Consider the following 25,458-nt stretch of genomic DNA (forward strand, 5'->3'; position numbering starts at 1 on the left):
CTCGAGTCTCCGTTGCACCAAAAGATGGAGAGAATAAGAGCAAATAGAAAACAAGTCAACTTCCACATATCAGTATTTCACGTCGGATAAACACAATAGCGCGCAATGAGCTGCCTGATGAAATGACAAGTGACGGAGTAGATGCGAATATATAGTATACGCGAGCATGTTTCCCAAAAGTAACTCCCTCGCTAATACCCACGCTTCGCTACTTCTCGTGCACGTCGCCGTTGCATGGAAGTGTTGTTGGGAATGAATGACATCATGTTCTAAATGCGTATACGTGGACTCTTTGGTTACGTGCGCGTCTGGTAAGTTGAAGTTGCAGTAGCAGGTCTAGGTAATTAATTAATAAAAGGGGGTTCCCCTACCCATGGCAATACTCGTGGTAAGAATTTCTTACACAGGACATTCAGAACACATCTAGACTCTTCAATTGCCAATGAACTTATCATTGCTAAGATACTTAGTCTATTCATGAAGCTGGATAAACATGTGGACATGTCCACTCTGTATCATCATAACGTATTCTTGCCGTCTAATCAGACCAGCAAACCAGGTATTTGTAATGTACAGTACGCTTGGCAATGGGTAGCGTACGTTAGAAAAAGGGTGTCAAGTAATTACCTCATGTCTTCTCGGTCTGTACTTATTCTGTAGTGATTTACTTACAATACAACCCGTAGCTTGGAACGGATGTTACATGGTGACAGGAGATGGCTTCTCAGCAGTTACCGTTGCCAACCCCGATGGATTTTAGCGGCAACCCAGCCATTGAGTGGAAAAGATGGCGCCAACGCTTTGAAATCTACCTAGATGCATCCGGTCGACAGGAATCTACTGACAAGGTAAAAATCTCTCTCCTTCATGCGCTTGGATCCAAAGGCATCGAGATCTACAATACATTCACTCTGACGGAGGAGGAGCACACGAGTTTCCCAGCGGTACTACAAAAGTTTCATAATCATTTCGTACCAAAACCGAATATCACATACCAACGTCACCAGTTCTTCACCCGGAATCAGAAACCAGACGAGACAGTCGATCAGTATGTTACAGACCTCCGCATTCTCTCGCGTACGTGCGAGTTCGCGACATCGAAGGACTCTCTCATCAGAGACCGTATGGCATGCGAAGTGGCGGACACTCGTCTTACAGAGAGACTTCTAAGAACTACTGGACTGGACTTAGAAAAGGCCATTAGCATCTGCGCGCCGCAGAGTCGTCGCAAAAGCAGCTTAGAGTCATAGAAGGAGACAACTATCGTGGCGACGAGGCCGTCGCGGCTCGTCCCAAGCAAGCTCAGCAGTCTGCACGTCAGCCACCTTCCTGAAATCATGGAGACCCGTGCGCGTGCTCACGTTGTGGCTGTTTTCAAAGTCAAGGACATTGCCCAGCAACAGGGAACGTATGCCACAATTGTAAAGGGCGGGGCCATTTCGCTACTATATGTCGCAATAATTCCCGAAAAATTCATACAGTAGACACCTTCGCAAGTACTATAATTGAGATGTTACAACAAACAAATTCAGAAATCAAGAGTGTCACTAGCAGCCATGATTCCGTAAAATCTTCCACTTTCTTTCTGTGTGCTATGGACAATGATGCGGGTTGGACAACGTCTCTCATGACATGTCGAACATCAGTTCAGTATAAACTAAATACTGGAGCACAGACAAACATCTTACGTAGAGAGACATACCGAAGACTCAGTCAACGGCCAGCACTGAAGAAGACTGAGACAAAATTGTTAACATACGGATCGTCAAGCACCCTACCAGTTGATGGACAATAAATTTGTCAAGTTGCTCCTGAGAAAGGTGGTGCCAGGTACCTTCGATTTTTTGTAGTACCGTTGGCGGCTGAGCCACTGCTGGGATTGAAATCGTGTCAGGATCTAGGTCTGATTAAGAAGCGCCCGAAAATTCTGATGTTTCCAAAGTAGCCGAAAACTCAGTGGCACGAGATTAGATTGATGTGTTTACAGGCATTGGGTATATGAAGCGCTATCCTTACACCATTCAGGTGAAGAAAGATTCTACAGCATATGCAGCGAATACCCCGCGTAGGATACCGTATCCTCTTCTTGACCAAGTTAAAGCAGAGCTGCAGCGGATGGCCGAGTCTGGAGATATTGAAGAGGTCACAGAACCCACGCATGGGTGAGTCCCATGGTCCCTGTGCTCAAGAAGAATGGCAGCGTCAGAATCTGTGGCAGCGTCAGAATCTGTGTGGACTTGACATGACTGAACCATTCAGTTCAAAGAGAGCAATTTCAGCTGCCTACAGCAGACCAGCTGTTTGCGTCTCTCCACACGGCGCTAAGTATTTCTCTACATTAGATGCGGCATCCGGATTTTACCAAAAATCCCCTTGCCCGAGGACTTCTCGTCAATGACCACCTTTATTTCTCCCTTTGGTCGTTACCGCTTTAAACGCTTGCCATTCGGCATCACGTCAGGCCCTGAGGTATTCCACCGTGCAAGGCAACACATTTTGGCTGGGCAAGCGGGTGCAGAGTGTTATATCGATGACATCCTCGTCTGGGGTTTGACAAAAGAAGAACACGATACTCGACTGAGGGAAGTATTGAATCAATGTAGAGATCAAGGAGTCAAGTTTAATCTCTCGAAATGCATTTTTCTCAAACAGCAAGTCAAGTTCTTTGGTCATGTACTGACAGCAGACAGGGTTAAGGCAGATGACAACAAAGTTCGTGCCATCACAGACATGACGCCTCCTTGCGACAAGGAAGACCTCCGTAGATTCCAGGGGATGGTAACGTACTTGACCAAGTTTTTACCGGAGTACTCACAGATAGCCGGTCCTCTGAGGGACTTAATGAAAGAGGACGTCGCTTGGTGTTGGACATCTGTCCAAGAGGAGTCTTGCCTGCAACTTCAGAAGATGGCCACAGATACTCCAGTTTTATCGTTCTATTCCCAAGACGCTCCTACAATTGTATCAGCAGACGCATTGTGGAGGGGTATTGGAGGGGTACTGGAGGGGTACTTCTCCAGGTTCAGGAAGATGGCCGTAGAGCGCCAATTTACTACGTTTCTCGATCGCTAACCACCACCGAACAGCGGTACTCACAAATCGAGAAGAAGGCGCTGGTAATGGCATGGTCTTGTGAGACATCTCGATGTTACCTCTTTGGTCGTGACACGCCTTTCAGGTCGACACTGATCATAAGCCTTTGTTGTCAATTATGAATATTCAGAGCTTGGATCAGTGCCCGCTCCGTTTGCAACGTCTGCGCCTCCGAATGATGCAGTATTACTACAATTTCGTATATGTGCCGGGGAAACAACTTATCGTCGCAGAAGCCTTGTCCCGTAGCAGAGTGGAAGTCGGGGTTCCGGACGATACTTTTGGGGAGTACGTGTTTGGAGTCAAAATATCATGGCCTGTTTCAGACGAAATGCTGCAGCGTATTAAGGAGAAGACAAGGCACGATCCTCAGCTCTCATCTCTTTTGCTCATGGTGCAATCAGAATGGCCTTCGTACAAAGTACAGCTACCAGAACTCATAACACCATTTTGGGACAGTCGACACCTCCTATATCAAATAGATGAATTAATCTTATGAGGTTCTCAAATAGTGATTCCAAAATCCTTCCGCAGCCACGTTATCAATCTCGCGCATGAACGTCACTTGGGCATCGTCAAAACCAAAACGCGAACTCGTGAAGTTGTTTGGTGGCCGGAGATGAACAGTCAACTAGAACAAGCAGTTTCAAATGTGAAGCATGCGCCAGTACCAAAAACAGCAGCGCAAGGACCCTCTTCAATCGTCAACATTGCCCGGTCGTCCGTGGGAGCAAACCGCAATGGACTTGTTTTTAATTGAGAATTGCAATTATTTACTCGTGGTCGACTACTACTGGCGATTTCCAGAACTGCAACGTCTATCCGGTTTAAAAGCTGCAACCGTTATTGAAAGTCTAAAAGGGATATTCTCCAGAAATGGAATACCGCAGGTTGTTGTCAGGGATAACGGACGGCAGTTTGCCTATGAAAAATTTCGCCAGTTCTCCCGTCGTTACGGATTTAAGCACACTACATCGTCTCCACGGTACGCACCCCCAAGGGAATGGGCTAGCGGAACACACGGTGCAAACGATTAAAGATATTCTGAAGAAAACTGCGGTAACTCGGGAAGATCCACACCTGGCCTTACTGGCGTATCGAACGACACCTCTTAGCAGCACAGGGATCACGCCAGCTCAATTGCTGATAGGGCGCCGATTGCGCAACACGTTACCGTCTGCTCCGGGCCATCTACAGCCAGTCACGATATACAGAGATGCTGTCGTGTCTCGAGACATTCAAAGCAAACCAGATCAAGCATCAACTTACAACCGACATCGAGGCGTTCGTACTCTCCCACAGCTACTTCCAGGAGATCATGTTCTTGTATGGAATGCAGACCAGAAACAATGGCGAACACCAGGACAAGTCAAGAGGCAAATAAGTGGAAGGTCATACCAGGCGGTCCTACCAGGAGGATCAGTAATCTGAAGGAACCGTCATCAGTTGAAATTCCGTCGTCATTCTACTCTTAAACGTCAATGGGATAGTTGGCCAGCGGATATCGATACAACGTTTCAAGATGAAGAAAGATTGCCAGAAAATGTCGTTGCCGGAGGTGAAGATGTCGCCAACCCCGGGTTCAAGTGAGACAACCCCAGGTTCAAGTGCCCCCGACGACTACGAGATGTGGACGAGAAGTACGCCCTCCGGCCTGGCGAATAGACTATGTCTCGTGACGGTGTTTTGAACTGTTGTGTTGTGTTGGCGCTTTGAGAAAAAGGGAGATGTAATGTACAGTACACTTTGGAACGAGTAGCGTACGTTAGAAAAAGGGTGTCAAGTAATTACCTCGTGTTTTCTCGGTTTGTACTTAGTCTGTAGTGATTTACTTTACAATTCAACCCGTATCTTGGAACGGATATTACAGTATTAAACATAGAAACTTTGCTGCTGCTCTTTCTAAAATATTATCGCCTTATTTATGTCAGCACACGTTGTGATGGAACAAAGATATCAATAATTGTTCTATTTATGTGATAGCTGCCTTTTAATCGAAGAATGTGCATCGCACATCGACAATTGTGAAGAATTGTCGTGGTCACGTGTCATGGGGCAAGTTTCAGATCACGTGATGGTTTGTGAAGGAGGCCAGCTTCCATTTTTCGTTTTCGATAGTCAATCAGTGCTTCCTATAAAGAACCAGCGCACTGTATATATTTACTATGACAATGGGTCCAATAACTACCCTACTTACAGTCTCAGAGAATTCGATGAAGACGGCTCTCCTGTGAACTTCTCGAATCATCAACCTGATGACTTTAATGATGATCTCCAATTTGCTCTTGCAGCTTTTAACACTGTACCCTTTCTAATGTCTTCATTATTAAAATTTCACGGACTTCATATTTTTGTGCCACAAACAAATAGTCACGTGACAGAGATTATATTTCTAAAAATTATATTCGCCAGTATCACTCTGGTCACTTGGGGTATGAAAGGCCTGTTGAAGTTATTTATGCTGTTCATGACCGGCTGTAGTGCCCTACTATTATTTAACCGTCTGAATATTCTAATTAACAGTCGGTATGTATGAGTGATTGCTACGAAATAGTCATTGCGTCTTTCTGATGTGTCACACACCACTTTGTTTTAGGGCGGCTGATAGCTACTAGAAGAAATCAATATAATTACTATGTTCAAGATGGAAAGAACAGAAATGATGCAGGGCAGCAGAGAATGTACAAAATTTTATAAATATTTTATTCATTAATTTCTAATATTTTTAATTGCTAATAATTACATTTACATCCATTAATGTGCGTAAATAGATTTATTAACGAATGTAACATTAATTTAGAATAAAAATTAAAAATAATGAATAATATGTTTGCTAAGTAAATTAATATACGTACAGTTTTAAAATTTAGAAACATTTTTATCCATTAATTATCTTAATTTTTAAATTTTTTTAATTTTTAAATTAATTTTAAAATGTAGTTTATCGAGCATCCACCTACTTCTCAAAGTAATAATTATTGACTTTGTGCTGTCCTACCCTTCTAAGACTTGTTTTGAATACAGAGGCAGTCGTGTAGTTGGATGAGTTTGTGGCAGTAGAGCGGTTGCCTAGCACCGATTCAAATGGTTGATATCAAGAATCTCGTGAAGTTACCATTAGTGGGACAACTTGTTTATCCGTGGAGCTGGAAAGATTTGAGCAAAGCGTGAGCTTGTGTAAACGTTATTACTGTACGCTACCTCATTGATTTTTACGTGTTGTAATGTTGTAATGTGAATGCTTACATTAGAATTATTTATTTAAAAATGTAATGGCGGCTCACTCTTTTCCCACCTGCTTAACAATGGAGCAGCAAACTTATCTGAGTAGCGATAAAGAGCCTACCAGTAATTCTTGTGTGAACATGTTGGTATTGCTGTTTGGCTTGTCTCCTAAAATTAGTAGTTGGACAAGAGGAGACATTATGTTGTGCCAAATGCTGTGTTGTTGTTGATATACTTATCAGGACGTTTACAATTGACATCACTGTATGCAGTGTCACGTGCTTCATTCAGTCAAACTTGTTTCTATACCAATAACCATAGTGGCTGGCATTACGTTAGGTCACTGTTCATTGTTTACATCCTTTAGCGAAAGCAAAATTGTTCACATTTATTGATTGTTGAAAGGACTCCTTATCATGAAATATTTTGGACAAACTGTTAACAAGGATATTTAGAATTGAGTTATTTTCCTTACTGTGAGAGACTTTTATATCTTTATACTTCGTAGAATTTGTAGTCTTGGAAAAGTTCAGAAGTTTTCCAAATTTTTGAATGTATAGTTGTCGTGTTCTGTTGTTGAACACAAATATTATCAGCAAAGTTGGTCCATGCAGCAGAGTTATGACAAAGAAAAGATACCACAACACTTCCAAACTCTTTATTGATACCATCAATGCCAGTATCCAAGTGATGCAAAACAAAGAAAATATTCCAGCAAAAGTGCGGAGTTTCATTTTCGTGTTGGACACAAGACTATTTAAGGTTGCCACCTAGGTCGACTTCATGGTGGTGTGGATGCTCACCACCAGAACAATGAAAGTCAACAAGTTGAACAGCACAATGATGCTGACAGGTGCGACAAAGCCAACTAAGAGAGATGTTTCTGCTTGCAAATGGCAGACTTTGTCCGTAGCATAATCGAGGTTCACATTGCTTCCTATATCTAACACAAGGCATGTCACACAAACAAGGAGCGGGATGCCCCATCCCATAGTGTTGTAAAATATTAGTGACTTTCTGGTCTTCATATGTGATGATGTTATTGAAGTGATTACAAGTGATCGCAACAGATTGACTGCAATCATTGATGACCAAGTGAAATGGCTGAGAGCAGAGTATGGAAGGAGAAATCCTATTAGATTGCACAATCACTTGATTTCAACTCGATCAGCTCCCAACCAATAATATCACAAATGTAACACCAAGAGAGAGAACATAACACATAGTGCATATTCCCGGTAAAGTTCTTAGCTCAGCAAACAGGCAGTAGGTAACGAAGGCGATCAAACAACACACACTGGTGATAGAAACGGCACGCTTAGACCACGCCCAAAAGTCACTATGCACGTGCCGATGAGCAGTAGTCACTAGGCACTTGTTTTGGCAGAAATGGCGCACCAATGGCTGCGCGAGAGTGCGGTTGTAGTGTTCGCCTATTTTTCCTAATTACCCGAGTCCCCGATATCCGGGCTAAGGGTATAGCAATCATTCAAGGTAGGATCGATCGTACGACCGTATCTAGACTTGATCAGCGCAGATGCAAATGAAGCTATTTCGATCAATAGACGAGAAGTGGTGTCATTACTGACTAATAGACAAACGTGATGTCATCATGAGGCTCCACCTCTCTTTGTTTGGTAGCGAGAATTCGGCCATTGGGCGACCGTCCTGTACATGGTGTTTAGCCCTTTGTTTACGAGTTTAGCACATAGAAACAACGCCTATAGTTTACATTTGCACGTGTATGTTTCCCCACCAACAACCAGACGTTTTAGGAGCGAAGGTGTAGATGTACTTGATTTGTAACATTTTGCCTTTTCCACAGTGTTTCTGTATAGTACTTCTGCAGTCTGACAGCTTGAATTTTTGGTGTGCGTGGCTGAATGGCTGCGGTGTTGTAAAAATCACTAGTGTTGTCTTCAACAGAAATTTGGCGTTTGGCGGATTTTCGAAAGAATTACAATATTTTTAACTTTTTTTACAAATTTTAATTTTCTAAATTTTGTTAGTATACTGTACTGCTCTAAGGTGATCGGGAAGTGTTCACACCAATTGTGAGCGTTTGTTCTGCTTGATGACGCCTCGTGTGGATGTCATTCTAGCACAGAATTTAGGTCTTGTCCACTGCAGTCTATTTGGCGTCGATATATTAAGGATCTTTCATGTACTGCAGCACATAATGCTTTCTTCCTTCTGTAACTTGACTTGTCAAGTGGATCAGGAAGTATTCCAAGTACGTCGCGCATGGGTAGTACGTAGATAAAGGCAGGTGAGTCCAATTAATTAATCTAGAGAAGCTTTTGAGACGTTGTGACTTTGTACTGGTAGAAAGAGCGAAATCTTGGACCAGCGTGGTCGGCATTGCTCTAAACGCAACGTGGATGTCAAAAGTCTCGATCATTCACACTATTTATTAGTGACGCTGACCCTTGCATCAAACGTAGTGTGTGCCCACATAAACGGAAATATCAATGATTGTATCATTGATCATAAGCATTATATATTATTAGGATATGTAGGATGACCGTGACCGCTGCCAGTGCATTTACAATGTATATCTAGTGTTAGAATAAGAGGTGGAAGATCAATCAGTGACGTGGATCACGCACTGGAGCAACTACCGGTTTATAAGTATGATGTGACGCAGTGTATGCTTCGTTGTTGCGTTTACATCATTGCTGAGTGCGATTGACATTTAGCACGGATAATCGAATGAAGTGAGAGAAACACGTTCTTGCATGGAGCAAATAACAACAATCGAGTGTCTAGTGTCTCTTCAGTTCTCTTGTGGTTGTTTGGTATATGTGACCGACGGAAAGTGGGCGTTTGCCGACGTTAGTGTTCCTGTGCATGTGGTAGTGGTTGCTGCTATGATTAGAGTGAGGTCCGGTTTACGGATCACATGGACGAATTTGACTCCGATAGCCTCGGCCTTCCAGACCCGTGTAGCGCCTATTAAATTAAAATCGTAGAGGCCAATTCTAGTTGGCGCTACACGGTTCTGGGAGGCTAAATCTCATGAGCGGTAAGCACAATTACAAAGAGCCTGAGGATATGACGGTAAACAAATAATTAAATTTCCAGATAATCAGAACGAAAACAGCAGGCTCAGTGAACCAATAGCTACTACTGCTACAAGCAGAAAGCAAAGTTGGCACAGAATTGAAACATCGATCTTACATTTACTTCTGGGCTTCCATTCCTTCTTTTCTTGTCGGTGGGTTCCCATCTTTGTTCTCTCTGTCCTCTGATGTGGAGATTGAAAGTCTTCCAAACATTGAAATGTAGAGATGTTGAGTCCTGTTATTCAATACAAATATCACTAGCTAAGTTAGTCCATGCAGCAGAGTGATGACAAAGAAAAGATACCACAACACGTCTAAATCTTTTTTATTGACGTCATCAATGCCAGTATCCATGTGAGCCCCAACAAAGAAGATATTCCAGCATAAGTGCGCAGTTTCGTTTTCGTGTTTGAGTCACGACTATTGGGAGTGGCCATTTTGGTTGCCTTTATGGTTCTGTGGATGCTCACCACCAGAACAATAAACGTCACCGACTTGAACAGGATTATAATACAGACAGTGTGATAAAGCCAACTAGGACAGCCACATTTTCTTGCAAATAGCAGAGTTTGTCTGTATCATAGTCAATGTTTACGTTGGTGCTTTTAAACACAAACAAGAAGTGGAATACCCCATCCAATAACGTTGTAGAGTACTATTTGCTTTATAGTTTTTATTCGATTTTAATTATTATTGTCACTGATCGTGGTGACGTTGTTGAAGTAGTTACAAATGTCCTCAACAGATTGATTGCAATCACAGATGACCACGTAAAATGGCTGAGAGCAAAGTAGTGGAGCAGAAATGCCAGTAATGTGCAAAGCCACTTGATTTCGACTGCCTTGAATTCCCCGAACACTAGCAGAAATGTAACAGCCAGAGAGAAGACATAACACATGGTACATATTCCTGGCAAAGTTCGTAGCTCAGCGAACAAACAGTACGTCACAAAGACGATGAAGCAGCACAGACAGGTGATAGCGCATGCAAAGCAGACAGAAGAATAGGCAAAGATTTGCAGTTCCACACCCTGTGAATTGTGGTGTAATTCGGTAAGAAAACGTTGCATCGAAACAGAGTTCCATTGATGTAAACGTATTCGTCAGCTGTGAGGTAGTCATCAGTCACGTGGTCATAAATGCTTCCGTTGTCGAACACGGCGAATTCGGTCTGTTTCAAGGCAGCAACATTCTCGCAAGACAAATTTGGGTTTCTATTGCAAAATTATAGTATGACTGCTTTGCTCAACGTAACAGTCTGCTGTGGAATTACCGACGTTTTGCAACAAAGGCTCAAGTCCAGAAGCACTTGTCATGTCAACAGAATTATTGGAATTGTAGCATTGCCCATCGGCACATATTGATGCGTTGCGTTGCACATCGTAAAAATGTCTGCAATTTTCCCTCTTTGATAGGTGTACATTGCTATGAGGACACATAACTGTAGCCAGGATTTGAGATGTCCTCCTTCCTACTAAGGGACTTATATAATTTTTTCCACGCAAACAGTGATGATGACATTTCAAGCGAACGTAGGAAACGTCCTGTGCTGTTAGGTTTGAGTTAACGGAAGTGTTCAGTAGGTCATCCAAGTCCCACGGTTTTTCTTGGCATTTCTCTTTAATGCAATATTGATGATAATATTGTACATAACATTGAGCTCCATCTCCTATTGTGATGGGTAGAAGAAAGGAACAGTCACTTTCCAAACAGTCCCAAGTTGTTTGAATGACGTCACCAACTAATCTTACAGTAACTTCACACTTAACGGGGTATATTATTGTAGAAGACACGACAGACCTAGACGTTGCTGAAGAGTTGTTTAACTTTCTCCTACAATTGAGCAGCAGTGACGATGGCAACGTTTTCAGCTTTTCGCCGTTGCGAGTCGAACAGTCCAGTTGAATGATGGTATTAACAACGTGGCTCTCTGGAGATCGAATAGAAATGTACGCCACTGAACCCTCTTCTCTAGAGCAAGAGCAAAGCGTTGTGTCGATCTTCTTCAGGCCAGACTCCAACATTATTTCTTCCAACTTGAGCAAAAATGGTCATTTCCACTGGTCTGTGTAATTAGGAATTGGAAAGAGACTAGAAGACTGTCTGGCAAATCTACGTTGTCGATAACTGCAATCACACACACACACACACACACACACACACACACACACACACACACACACACACACACACACACACACACACACACACACACAGAGGATTAACTTGTTTTCTTCTAGGCAAAAAGTTGAATGTCCTTCGCAACAGAGTTGACTCGTGTTAGTACAATGTCGATCAGGTTGCATCGTTGTTGATATTTCTAATCCACAACGTGACCAAATGATTCTGTGTGTGTTCTAGCTGTTCGTTGGCACTCTATTTTTTACAGTTTGCTTTTTCCTCTTACCCACTGTAGCGATGTACTACTTTTATTTAGTCTGGTAAGCTGACTGATACGCAACGATTAAATTTTGTATTTATGTTGTTATCGTACATGAGTAGTTGCGGCTCAGTGTCTTGTCTTTACATCTGGTCATCAGCATCTCAATCAGTGTTTCTACCACGTTGCCTATCTATGGCTTATTGATTAGAATGTTGATTCCTCTTCAGTTTCCAGTTATGGATCATGTGACATAACTGGTTAGTGGCTACATGTAATGATATCGTGTAATAGGTGGAATTAAGCTTGAGTTAAAAACGCTACTGCAATCATGGTAACACATCTGCTCTTGGTTAAACAGTCAAAATTGATTAATTTTTTAAATGTAGTTTATTGAGCATCCACCTACTTCTCAAAGTAATAATTATTGACTTCGAACTTTCTTACCCTTCTAAAACTTGTTGTGAATACAGTGGCAGTCGTGTAGTTGGATGAGTTTGTGGCAGTGGAGCGGTTGCCCAACACTGATCCGAATGTTTGATATCATGAATCTCATAAAGTTGCTATTGCTGGGACAACTTGTCTATCCGTGGAGCTGGCAAGAGATGAACAAAGCGTGAGCTTGTGTAAACGCTATTTCTGTACACTACCACATTGATTTTCACGTGTTGCAATGTTGCAATGTGAATGCTTACATTTGAATTACTTACATTATTTAAAAATATAATGGCTGCTTACTCAGTTCCCACCTCGTTAACAAAGGAGCAGCAAACTTATCCGAGGAGCAATAAAGAGCCTACCAGCACTTCCTGTGTGGACATGTTCCTATTGCTTTTGGGCGTGGCTCCTGAAATTAGTAGGTAGACAAGAGGAGTCATTTTGTTGTGCCAAATGTTATATGGTTGTTGACATACTTATTAGGACGTTTACTGTATGCAGAGCCACGTCCTTCATTCAGACAAACTTGTTTCTCTACCAATAACCATAGTGGCTTACGTTCTGTTAGATTACTGTTCAATGTTTACATCCTTTAGCGAAAGAAAAATTTTTCACATTTATTGATTGTTAAAAGAACTCCTTATCATTAAATATTTGGGACAAACTGTTAGCAAGAATATTTAGACTTGAGTTATTCTTCTTACTCTGAGAGATTTTATATCTTTGTTCTTCGTAGAATTTTGAATATTGGAAAAGTTTAGAAGTTTTCCAAAATTTTGAATGTACAGTTGTCGTGTTCTGTTGTTGAACGCAAATATTATCAGCAAAGTTGGTCCATGCAGCAGAGTGATGACAAAGAAAAGATACCACAATACTTCCAAACTCTTTATTGGTGCCATCAATGCCAGTATCCACGTGAGGCCCAACAAAGAAAATATTCCAGCAAAAGTGCGCAGTTTCATTTTTGTGTTGAACACAAGACTATTTAAGGTTGCCATCTAGGTCGACTTCATGGTGGTGTGGATGCTCACCACCAGAACAATGAAAGTCAACAAATTGAACAGCACAATGATGCTGACAGGTGCGACAAAGCCAACTAAGAGAGATATTTCTGGTTGCAAATAGCAGAGTTTGTCTGTAGGGTAATCGATGTTCACATTGCTGCCTTTATCTAACACAAGGCACGTTACACAAACAAGGAGCGGGATGACCCATCCAATAATGTTGTAAAATATTAGTGACTTTCTTGTCTTCATATGTGATGATGTTATTGAAGTGATTACAAATGATCGCAACAGATTGACTGCAATCACTGATGACCAAGTGAAATGGCTGAGAGCAAAGTAGTGAAAGAGAAATCCTATTAGAGTACACAACCACTTGATTTCAACTCGATCAGCTCCCACCAATAATATCACAAATGTAACACCAAGAGACAGGACATAGCACATAGTGCATATTTCCGGTAGAGTTCTTAGCTCAGCAAACAGGCAGTAGGTCAAAAAGGCAATCAAACAACGCAAACTTGTGATAGCGCATGCAACAGTAGATAGAACAATAGACAGCATTTTAACATTCTACACCTTATGAATAGTGGTGCAATTCTGTGAGAAGACATTGCATCGAAGCACAGTTCCATTGATGTGAATGTATTCTCCAAATTTGAGATAGGCACCCGTCACGAGATCATAACTATGTCTATCCTCCAACACTGAGAACTCCGTCTGCTTCAAAGCAACAACCTGGTCACAAGACAAATGAACTTTTGTATTGCAAACTATAGTTTGAGCGCTTTCGACAACGTAACAGTCAGCTGTGGGATCGGTGATTTTCTCCAATTCCAATATGCTGCCATACCCAGAAATAGTTTTCACCTCAGTACCAACAGATGTGGCATAGTTGCATTTCCCTTGAACGCACGTTGACGTGTTGGGTTGCAGAACATCGAAGACAGGCCTGCATTTGTGATTCGCAGAGACGTGTACAGTGGCATTAGAAAAAGCCTCAATCACAACAGCCTCATGTACCACAGGGCCTGACGGGTATATTTCCAGTAGGACGCTTACATCTTTACTGACATACCTTGACCATCATTTGCTGACACTCTTGACTTTACTGCAGTGATTTTAGCCAGCTCTCCCGTACAGTTGAACAGCGGTGGTAAGTACCACGTTTTATTGGACTTCTCGTCGTTGCAAGTTGAGCAGGTCAATTGAAAGTTGCTGTTGTCACCACCGATTGGAGATCGAACAGACACTTAAATCACGTCCACTGCACCGTCTCTGGAACAACATTTTGGACGTTGTGCGTGCGTAGCGTTCGCAAAACGATGTAGCCAATCTGCGGTCAGCACCTTGAACAGAACTGGATCAAGATCAATACTTTCAGTCCGCTCTGTAACTGGGTACAATTCTGTAAAATTGTCTAGAATTGGTGGAGGTACATGTACAATTGTAATGTTGACAAGTGGAAGAGCTACATCTAGACGGTTACCGGAAACACTGCTTTCCGATAGAGAATCGCTATCGTTAGTGCTGACCGATCTCTGTTGCTTTCTGTTGAGGCCAGATGTCGCCCATTCATGAGCATCTTGTGAAGATGATGTGGCGTGACCTTGCGCAGTAGACCAGAGGAACGACAGCGTGAACAACAGCAGCAGCAAGAGCAGTAAAATGGACAGTTTCAAGCTCAATGGCAGAGACGGGTCGTCAACACTGCATGAACCCATCACAAAACATCTGTATCGATTCAAGACACCCACTGGTACAAATGCGCAACCGCTGTCACTACATAGAGCTTGTGGTAATTAATTAATTTATGTTTTATGAAACGGTCACACCTGCACGCATGTCAGACAAGTCTAGATCCTTTCCGCCGCGTCACACAAGTGTGCTTCCGGACGAGAATTTGGTGAGTATGACGTGGCGGAAAGACTACGCTATAGTGCGGTTGTGTAGTGTTCTCCTTCTAATTCTTTCTAATTTTTTTATTGATTACAATAATTTTAACTTTTTACAAATTTTAATTTTCTAAATTTTCTTTGTATTCTGTACTGCTCTAGAGCGATCAGGCAGTCTTCACACCAATTGTGAGTGTTGCTTTAGCTTGATGACGCAATTATGAATCGCATGGATGTCATTGTAGCACAGAATTCTGGTCATGCCCAGCGCAGTGTATTTGGCGTCGGTATATTATTTAATCAATCAAGTATCTTTTACGGACTACAGAACATTTTGCTTTCTTCCGTCTGCAGCTTGACTTGTCAAGTTGATCAGGAGGTATTGCAAGTACGTGGCGCATGTCGAGTACGTAGATAAAGGCAGGAGAGTTTAATTAAATAATCTAGAGAAGCATACGACACGTTGTGACTTTTATTAGTAGAAAGAGCGAAATCTTGGACCGGCATGGTCGGCATCGCTCAAAACGCAACGGTGATGTCAACGTCTCGATCATTTACATTATTTATTAGGGTGACGTTGATATTTCCATCAAACGTAGTGTGTGCCCACGTAAACGGAAATAGCTATGATTGTATCATATTATAAACATTATATTATCAGGGTATGTAGGATGACCGTGACCGCTGCCAATGCATTTACAATGTATAGTGCTGGACTAATGTGGAAGGTCAATCAGTGACATGGATCACTAGAGCAATTACCGGTTTTTAAGTATGATGTGACGCAGCCTATGCATCGTTGTTGCGTCTATACCATGGCAGAAGACTATTGACATTTAGGACGGATGATCGAATAGAGTGAGAGAAGCACGAGCTTGCATGGAGAAATAACAACATTCGAGTGTCTAGTGCCTCTGCAGTTCTCTCGCGGTTCTTTGGTATGTGTGACCGACGAAAAGTGGGCGTTTGCCGACCTTAACGTTGGTGTGCATGTGGTAGTGGTTGTTGATGTGATTAGTGTGAGGTCCGGCTTACAGACCACATGGACAAATTTGTCTCAGGTAGCTTCAGCCTCCCACACCCGTATAGCGCCAATTAAATTGTAATGGTAGAAGCCAATTTAGTTGGCTCTACCCGAGTCTGGGAGGCTAGGTCTCAAGAGCAGTAAGCGCAATCACCAAGAGCCTGAGGGTATGACGGTAAACAAATAATTAAATTCCCAGATAATCAGAACGAAAACAGCAGGTTCAGTTATCCAGTATATACTACTACTGCAAGCAAGAAAGCAGAGTTGACACAGAATTGAAACATTGATGTCACAACTACTCCTAGGCTTCCATTCCTTTTTTCTTGTCGGTCTGTTCCCATCTTTGTCCTCTCTGTCGTCTGGTTTGAAGGTTGAAAGTCTTCAAACATTGAAATGTAGAGATGTCGAGTCCTGTTATTCAATGCAAATATCACTAGCAAAGTTGGTCCATGCAGCAGAGTGATGACAAAGAAAAGATACCACAACACGCCTAAATCTTTTATTGACGCCATCAATGCCAGTATTCATGTGAGCCCCAACAAAGAAAATATTCCAGCATAATTGCGCAGTTTCCTTTTTGTGTTTGAGTCACAGCTATTGGAGGTGGACATTTTTGTTGCCTTTATGGTTCTGTGGATGCTCACCACCAGAACAATAAACGTCACCAAGTTGAAGAGCACTATGATGCAGACAGGTATGATAAAGCCAACTAGGACAGCCACTTTTTCTTGCAAATAACAAAGTTTTTCCGTAGCATAATCAATGTTTATATTGGTGCCCTTATCCAACACAAGACACGTGACAAAAATAAGAGGTGGAATGCCCCATCCAATAATGTTGTAGAGTACTATTTGCTTTATTGTTTTTATTCGACTTATTGTCACTGGTCGTGGTGACGTCGTTGAAACAATGACAAATGATCTCAACAGATTGATTGCAATCACAGATGACCCCGTAGAATGGCTGAGAGCAAAATTGTGGAGAAGAAATCCCAGTAATGTGCACAGCCACATGATATCGACTGCCTCGAATTCCCCGAACACTATCAGAAATGTAAATCCAAGAGAGAAGACATAACACATGGTACATATTTTCGGCAAAGTTCGTAGCTGAGCGAACAAACAGTACGTCACAAAGACGATGACGCAGCACAGACTGGTGATAGCGCATGCAACAGCAGACAGAAGAATAAGCAGCGTTTTGTAGTTCCACACCCTATGTAATGTGGTGTAGTTGTGTAAAAAGACGTTGCATCGAAACAGAGTTTCATTGATGTAAACGTATTCGTCAGCTGTGAGGTAGTCATCAGTCACGTGATCATAAATACTTCCGTTGTCGAACACGGCGAATTCAGTCTGTTTCAAGGCAACAACATTTTCGCAAGACAAATTTGGGTTTCTATTGCAAATTATAGTATGACTGCTCTCCTCAAGATAAGTCTGGTGTGGAATTGGCGACGTTTTGCAAAGGCTCCAGACCAGAAGCACTAGTCATGTCAACAGAATTATGGGAATTGGAGTATTGTCCATCGACACATTTTGATGCGTTGCGTTTCAATTTCAATCAAAAAAGTCTTCAATTTTCCCTCTCGGAGATGTGTACATTGCGATGAGGACACATAATAACTTTGTCCTGTATTGGTGGTATCCTCCTTCCTACTAAGGAACTTAGATAATAATATTCAATATCGCTTGGTAACTCACAGTCATAATGACATTCCAAGCGAACGTAGGCAACGTCTTGTGCTGTTAAGTTTGAGTTAACGGAAGTAAAATAGTAACTCCTCCGAGTCCCAGGGGTTTTCTTGGAATTTCACTTCAATGCAATAAGTTTTAGAGTAGCCAAAATAACATTGAGCGCTATTTGCTATTCTGATGCTTAGAGGAAAGTAACAGTCACTTTCTAAGTCCCAAGTTGTTTGAACGATGTCACCAACTAAACTTTCAGAAACTCTAGAGCTAGTGTGGTACATTATTGTAGAAGACACGACAGACCACTCCGATTTTGCTGAAGAGTTCGTTAACTTTGTTGTACAATTGAGCAGCAGTGACGAGTGCCATGTTCTCAGATTCTTGCCGTTGCAAGTTGAACAGACCAGTTGAATGCTGGTGTTAACAACGTGGCACGTTGGAGATCGAACAGAAATGTACGCCACTGAACCGCCTTCTCTAGAACAAGAGCGAAGCGTTGTGTCAATCCATTTTCTGCCAGAGTCCAAGATTATTGCTTCCAAGTTGAGCAAAGAATGGTCATTTCCACTCGACTGTGTAAATAGATATTGTAAGGAGACTACCAGAATGTCTGGCAAGTCTACGTGGTCGACAAATGCAGTCTTGTCTGCACTAGCACCGTAACCATTCGTTTCCAGTGTTCCGTCTAGACTGATTGTTGTTGTGTGTCTCGTTGTGTTGAGGTATAAAGTCGTCCAGTCACGAGCAGCATGTGACGGGGATGTGGCACGACCCCGTGCGATAGGAAACAGCAACAACAACAAAGTAAACGAGAGCAGCAATTTGTTCATCTTCTCAAGCTAGAAAACAAAGATAGATCGGCTATTGTTCTCAGTAACACGATAACGCGAATATCAACTACTCACATTAATGTATTCGTAACACCAAGCTGTCTTATCATCAGTGTCCTTCTATAGGCAATAACGAGTGACCCAGCTTAATTAAACCGAGGAGCTAATGTTACAGTAGTTCTTCTGTGGACTGCTGGCCAGACCAAGGAACGAACCAAGGACAAACAATCGGACTACAGCGCATGCGTCATTTTCTATCGCTAGTGTTAATAGCGATGTGATGATGCCCTTGCATGCTTTCAAGAGGTATATGTCGGAAGTCGACAGGCCCACGTGCTAGTCAATGTCACGTTGTGTCCAGCCTCACGCTTTTCGCTGACTAGATTCAAATATAGATACACAGTTAACTTACGTGCATGCTTTGTAACCTAAAGTATCATCCGAGGGTGTAACACTTTATTGCTTCATTCTAAATTGTCGCTACTACATTAGCATTAAATTGCGACATTTGAGGTAATTTGCAGCATCCGCTCTCGTTGCAATACTATAATGTTGTAATATACAAAACTTGAAAAGACCTCGATATGCGCGTGTAGGTAAGGTAGGCGATCTACGAGAGCGCGATTCAAAACCGTTCGTAGCCAAATATCTGGAGAAGTAGCAAAGTATCGCAATGTTTGAAAAATCGTCCATATGTACGGTTCGGTAACGCGATTGAGTTTTGACATCCAACCGATCGTCGACAGTCAGCCTTAGTGTACAGCAATGCTATCACACGTGGTCATCTTGTGTGAAAATGGCAGAAGAGGCTTATGACGGGTTGGAATCGCAAACGTATGGATTTTCTAGACAGCTACAGACGGAATCGACGGTTGATAAATACGGTATTCCTCGAATGCTTTACCATTGCTCTGTGCCTATCAAAGGAATCTTGTTGCAAACGCAGAGCACTAGGCCATGGCCATCTGAGTCTGAAGATGTGGCTGTCTAGAAAGTTGTTATAGTTCCTAATGACATCTACAACCTACTTCTTTGGATTATAGCCGGAGACGATGGAATGACCGCACGCTGTAAGCACAAATCAACAGAAAGCACCATCAGTGGACGTTGATCGTCGAGTGCAGTCAATTAGTCGAGACATCGTGTATTGTATTACAAAAGCACATTCCGAGTGCTCATGGCTGGATACAGCTTCATTAGATGGACAAATAACAGAGACGAGAGCCCTAATGGAGATGGCTAGTTGCAATTGCAAAACAGGCGGCGCAAGTCAGTAATGCTCTTGCCGGTCAAATGATGTCGTTTGCACTGATGTTTGTGGCTGCATGGAGAACAATTGCTGTAACCCACATCAAGAGGACGGTACCATATTATGGTACCGATGAAGATTATGACTTCTGTGGTAGCGACGAAGATAGTAGCTAACCAAAGAAACTAATTATCCAGAAGTTATTAGAGTTGTCTGAGCTAAAAATACACGTGATTCGTGTCGTAATAAACAAATCTGGGTTGGCAAGGCTATCAGATGACTACACCATAAAAAGGATTTAATTGAAATTTCTAGGGTACACGAGTTTGAGCAGATTTTTTAGGAACAATATAAACATAAATATTTCTTTCTTTTAAAATCTTGATAGGTTGCGAATCCGCAAGAAATACCAAACAGCCTTGACTTCCAGATAATTGTACGCTCGAGATACGTCAATAGAAAGAAGACATGATTACGCCACTTTTTGAGCTTTTGTCGAGATGCCAACAAGTAGAAATCAGAGAGCAAGAACATTCTAATAAAAGTGAGATAAATGTTTGCCGAAATTCGGATCGAAACTGTTATTAATGTGTCTTTTCAGACTTTGCCCACGTACTGTATATGTTAACGTATACAACTAACGCCGTATGTCCGTGTTTCGCTTACAGTGATAGATTTATAGGCTTAAAGAAAGGTTCGTACCGTAATAGTGACAGTCCGTAGCTGCATATTGCAGAAATGTAGTGAGCTGCAGCGAGTGTGTAACGCGTACAACATTGTACGTCATGTTGTAACTCTCCAATCGGCTATCAAATTTACTATACTCAATGCGTTGTCTAGATTTAGAAACGTAAGCGAGTAGGCATTTGGTTTCGTGGAGGAAACGTAGCTATACAGAAATAATATTTTTAGTTGCTCAGAAATGCAACAATCACACAAGAACATGTAAGCAAAAATCTTCAGAAAATATATTCTTTGTATGTTAAGGCTGCCAACTCTCACCCATTTTCTAAATATTAGCCATTTAAACCAAATCTCACGTCTCGCCCCGTTAACCCAAGTTTCGCACTTGTTGCTCACTGCTAAACAGATCACACATCCAATCACAAGAAAATAAATTTATATGACACCTGATATACGTAAAGAGATACGCGAGGCCGCATTGATTACAGGTCTAGAGTTTGCAGTCTCTTGCTCGGAAACGGCAGTTGCATGTCAATGAATGGCACAAGCTTTCTTGTTCTTGTTTGGATTGAGACGTGGAATGCCCAGTCTTATGTTGTTCCAGTCATTAAAGATAAACATGGTGATGCCAGTGATGCAGACCATTACATAGGAATTGCTGTTTCGTCAACAATATCAAAAGCACTGGAACTAATAATGCGTGACAAGTTGCATGGTAAGCTAATGTCTAGTCAACAACAATTTGGTTTCAAAAAGGTCATGGATTTTCTGATTGTTCCTTTGTTCTGAAGGAGACTGTCGACTACTACCTATCAAATGGTAACAAAGAAGTATATGTGTGTCCTCTTGATTTATCAAAAGCATATGATAAAGTTTCCTTTTATTGTCTGTTTAACAAGTTACTGGATAGAGGTGCTCCTGTATATTTGGTTAAATTTCTTGCCAAGTGGTATTCATGTCAAGAAATGAAAGTTAAATGGAACAACCACTGTTCTTCACATTTTGGCGTTGGAAATGGTGTACGACAAGGAAGCGTTCTGTCTCCATCTCTGTTCAATCTCTATATAGATGATTTTTTGACACAGCTTAGCTTTTCTGGTCTCGGAGCTAGAATAGCGGATCTATACCTCGGGTGCTTGACTTACGCAGACGACATAACACTAGTGTCCCCAAATGTTGCTTCGTTACAACAAATGTTAGATATGTGTACTATCTATGCAAATGAGCATCATCTGATATACAACATAAAAGAGAGTGTCGTGATTACATTCAAGCAGAGACGATTGAAACACTCTAGTGAATTAGACGTCTTTCTCAATGGCAACAGATTAGCAACCAAGGAGGAAATAACACATTGAGGGGGCGTTTTCATGAATGGTTGCTGTATGGTACAGAGCACATTGGTGGCTAGAAAAGAAAATTTTATGCTGCTGTAAATCGTGTCATTAGCCGATTTGGTGGAAGTTGTTCAAGAGATGGCGTATGGATGACAATCATGGAAAGGCAAGTATTTCCAGTTCTTGCCTATGGAAGTCATTTGTGAAATTTTGAACGAAGTATAGTAGAGACGTCTATTAACACAGTGTATCGAAAAGGTATTCGTCGTGGGCTTGGTATGAGACAAAAGACTCTATAGTGGAAACAATTCCAGAATTTGTTGAGGCATCTCTTAAGATGAAAATACTACAAACTAAATTTCTTAAACGGGCCATAGATTCAAGAAATGAACTTGTGAGAGGACTGGCTTTGCCAATAGTTAGACATAGTTATCGTGGACACGGATCGGATATTGTAGATGGTAGTATTTTGCTCTGTAGGTTAAGTGATTTTGTGTTTTAGTTATGTCATTTGTCTACATGTGTGTGTGTGTGTGTGTGTGTGTGTGTGTGTGTGTGTGTGTGTGTGTGTGTGTGTGTGTGTGAGTGTGTGTGTGTGTGTGTGTGTGTGTGTGTGTGTGTGTGTGTGTGCCTTATGTTGCCCCTATGAGGGAGCTACACCAGATTTGGCGTGATAAAAATAAATTATTATTACTATTTTTATTATTAAGATCTAATGTCATTCACAGAAAATGTTACGGTGGGGAGAGTTAATTGCTGTTATCAATGTTGCTTTAATATAAACAAAACGTTTGCCACTATTAAAACCGGATTTCCTACAACAAGATTTTTCACGCCGTGCGTACGTAACGTCCAAAACAGTTTGCAAGTTGAGCAGAACATGCATGGCACATTCCTGAGCTTGACGGACATGGTTAGCCAGTCACACATCCACATATAATCATAGACATAAAGTCAGTTAACTCCTATGCTGGTTTCCGTTGAGGCCGAATCGGTAAATGTAACCCATTTATGGCCATCTTGTGGCGAATCCTTGCACAATAGGAGAGAGAAAGAACAACGTGAACAGCAGCGGTAAAAGGAGCAAGTTGGACATTGTTGTTTCAGATGAACTCAACTGATGTATCACAGTGTATATTGTTAGCAGCAACATGTTAATTAAGACCAAGGCAATCTAATTGTCTGCTTTAATTATCAAAGGCACTTGAAAAGAGTCTAATTCAAAAACACTAACATTAGCTAACATGAAACAGGCAAATCTGCACAAGAAAATACATTCCAAGGAAAACCAGAGTACCGATCGGATTCTATACGAAACTACAATCAATTTTAACACAATAATTGGTTTAATTGCTAGTCTAAAATGCAGTTTCCTGCACAAATTGTTGCTTTACAGATTCGTTAATTTAACTTAAACATACCAAAATACGAGTATAGATAATGCATGTAGTAAGGTTCGCCACTTCCATAGACGTCAACGTTATCACCTTTCCTTAATCTTTGGATAATTCCGCTGTATTTTGCTCTGTTTCCCCCACTCAGATGGTACCACATGTACATCACTCTTGTTGCACTATTTGCTCGCAAGTATGGATACGCTACACCGCTGGACTTGCTGACGTACAGTTGTATGTAAATGTAGTAAAAACCACCAGATGGAACTGTAAGAGCTCCGTTGCTGTAAGTGATACAGCCCACCAAAAAGAACGGACTGGAGGTCGACCAGTACGTTATTACACCTAGAAACACGTACACAACACTCGCATCAGAACGGCAACACAATATCACTATTGATAACAAAAGCGGTAGAAACATGCTTTCACCTGGAATAGTGTAGGTTGAAGCTGATGATCCCCTAATATTAGCAGCAACCGTCATTTTGCTTTGTACCCACTAAATTATAATTAGAAAAACATGTTAATGATAGTGTAGTTACCTTTAGCTAACACAGATATATAACTAAACCTGTAAATTGCAAGTCTATTTTAGTAAAGCATAAGCTTTCCATTAAATGATTGTCTTGCACGTACTTTGAATGAATACGTAAGGAATGGTAAAGCTATTACTACATGCATACAGTTGTACGGTTTAGCATATCGGAGTAAGACAATATGCATGTCAAAGTAAGGGCTGCACTGTAAACACTAATGGCATAGACCCTACAGTTGCAAATGATTCGCTGCACGATTATAGGCGTAAGATTTCAATTAACACTGAAACAACCTGCAACTTACACAGAAACTATTCACTATTTTTGCAAGGCTTTGCAAAACTGTTCTGTTGAAGTAGTAGACAAAGTCTATTCTTTCTTACCATTGTTTGCTCTTTGTATACACATTGCTGCCTCAAAATGCAAGCCGTAAAGACACAGTCAAATCAAGTGACTACAATATCTATTCTATGCCAGTTTACATAAATTTTATCGTAAATTCTGGTGTGGCGGGAGTTATTAACTTAACTGATACAATAAACGTTGAAAAGACGTAGTCGGTTGTAAAGTGGTTATGCCACGTGCGGTCCAAGAACGGTTCAATTCCAATTTAAACTTGGACTTCGACGGAATCCTGTTTAAAACGGATTAACCTAAAAATGGTGTGTGATAGAATTCGAAAACAGGTCAAGATATTGGAACATGTCAACCAAAATTCAAAGCCATGCATGCAGTTTCCAATCATATCAATATCATCGCGGTGGTTTCAAGAAGCACATATATAGAAGTTCAAATTTACTGAAATTGGATGGTTTGTTTGCTTTCCGGATATTCTACGGGTTTATAACTAGACTTGTTCAATACCTTCCACTGAGCACAGTGCATGACTTGAAGGTCAACTGTAGAGCTCTTGCTACCTACGACCGTGTCTAAATACATTTTATCAGCCGTTGGATTTTGTTTAATTAAGATAACAGAAAGAGACGTGACCTTTGATCAGACAGTATTTCATTACCTGTTGTTTCTACTGTTCCAGTCCTTGTACCTATAACACATAACGATCCCGTCATGACCTGGAAAGAGACGTTACTTTTCATTCATGGTGTACCCTTTGCGATAGTCCCTTGACCGGGTTAAAATAGCGATTTAAAACATCTTTACTCATCTAAACAGAAGCAAACATTACCATGACGTTAGAAATTCAGCTCATTTTCGAACCTCTGGTCCAGCGATGCCCTGCGGTCCAGCCTCTCCTTTTGCTCCAGGTAAACCAATGGCTCCCTAATATAAAGCAAATATAATTATATCAGTAAAGTGATTATTTATTCTTTTCAATAATTATTGAATAACGCACATTCACTCCTTTCGGACCATGCGGACCTGGCGTACCAACAGGACCTGCAGATCCCTTCACACATTACAGAAATTAGTTGTAGCTTCATAAGAATTTCTGTCGTGAAATCATACTGGAACGCCATCCAATCCCTCTATGCCCCTCGGACCTGTTGGACCTCTATCTCCCTAAAAGCAGCACGAGCGTCAAATGACAAAGCCTTGTCAATGATAGTCATATATTTGTAAGATATCTTTTGCCAAAATCAGCGTACAGAT

The 25,458-nt window shown here is 41.5% G+C and overlaps 2 protein-coding genes across 2 annotated transcripts; both read right to left on the reverse strand.

Annotated features, from left to right (window-relative positions):
- Positions 1 to 16,650: 16,650 nt before the first annotated feature.
- Positions 16,651 to 17,208, reverse strand: LOC134184664 (latrophilin receptor-like protein A). The gene has a single exon (XM_062652411.1). The coding sequence runs from the start codon at positions 17,206 to 17,208 to the stop codon at positions 16,651 to 16,653; it is 558 nt and encodes a 185-aa protein (XP_062508395.1).
- A 6,077-nt stretch (positions 17,209 to 23,285) lies between these two features.
- On the reverse strand, positions 23,286 to 23,806 carry LOC134183967 (uncharacterized). Its single transcript, XM_062651561.1, has 2 exons — positions 23,741 to 23,806; positions 23,286 to 23,656 (listed from the first exon to the last, which is right to left on the reverse strand). The coding sequence occupies exons 1-2, from the start codon at positions 23,793 to 23,795 to the stop codon at positions 23,319 to 23,321; spliced, it is 393 nt and encodes a 130-aa protein (XP_062507545.1). The 5' UTR covers positions 23,796 to 23,806; the 3' UTR covers positions 23,286 to 23,318.
- Between the last annotated feature and the right edge of the window lie 1,652 nt (positions 23,807 to 25,458).

This window comes from Corticium candelabrum, chromosome 9 (assembly GCF_963422355.1).
Source record: "Corticium candelabrum chromosome 9, ooCorCand1.1, whole genome shotgun sequence".
Classification (NCBI taxonomy): domain Eukaryota; kingdom Metazoa; phylum Porifera; class Homoscleromorpha; order Homosclerophorida; family Plakinidae; genus Corticium; species Corticium candelabrum.

What these genes read in the sequence shown, in the direction of transcription:
- LOC134184664 (XM_062652411.1), bottom strand. Translation starts at nt 17,208, where the DNA reads ATGTGTTATGTCTTCTCTCTTGGATTTACATTTCTGATAGTGTTCGGG.
- LOC134183967 (XM_062651561.1), bottom strand. Translation starts at nt 23,795, where the DNA reads ATGACGGTTGCTGCTAATATTAGGGGATCATCAGCTTCAACCTACACT. An exon ending in TTCAACCTACACTATTCCAG is followed by an intron (nt 23,657 to 23,740) that starts GTGAAAGCATGT and finishes ACGTGTTTCTAG; the next exon opens with GTGTAATAACGTACTGGTCG.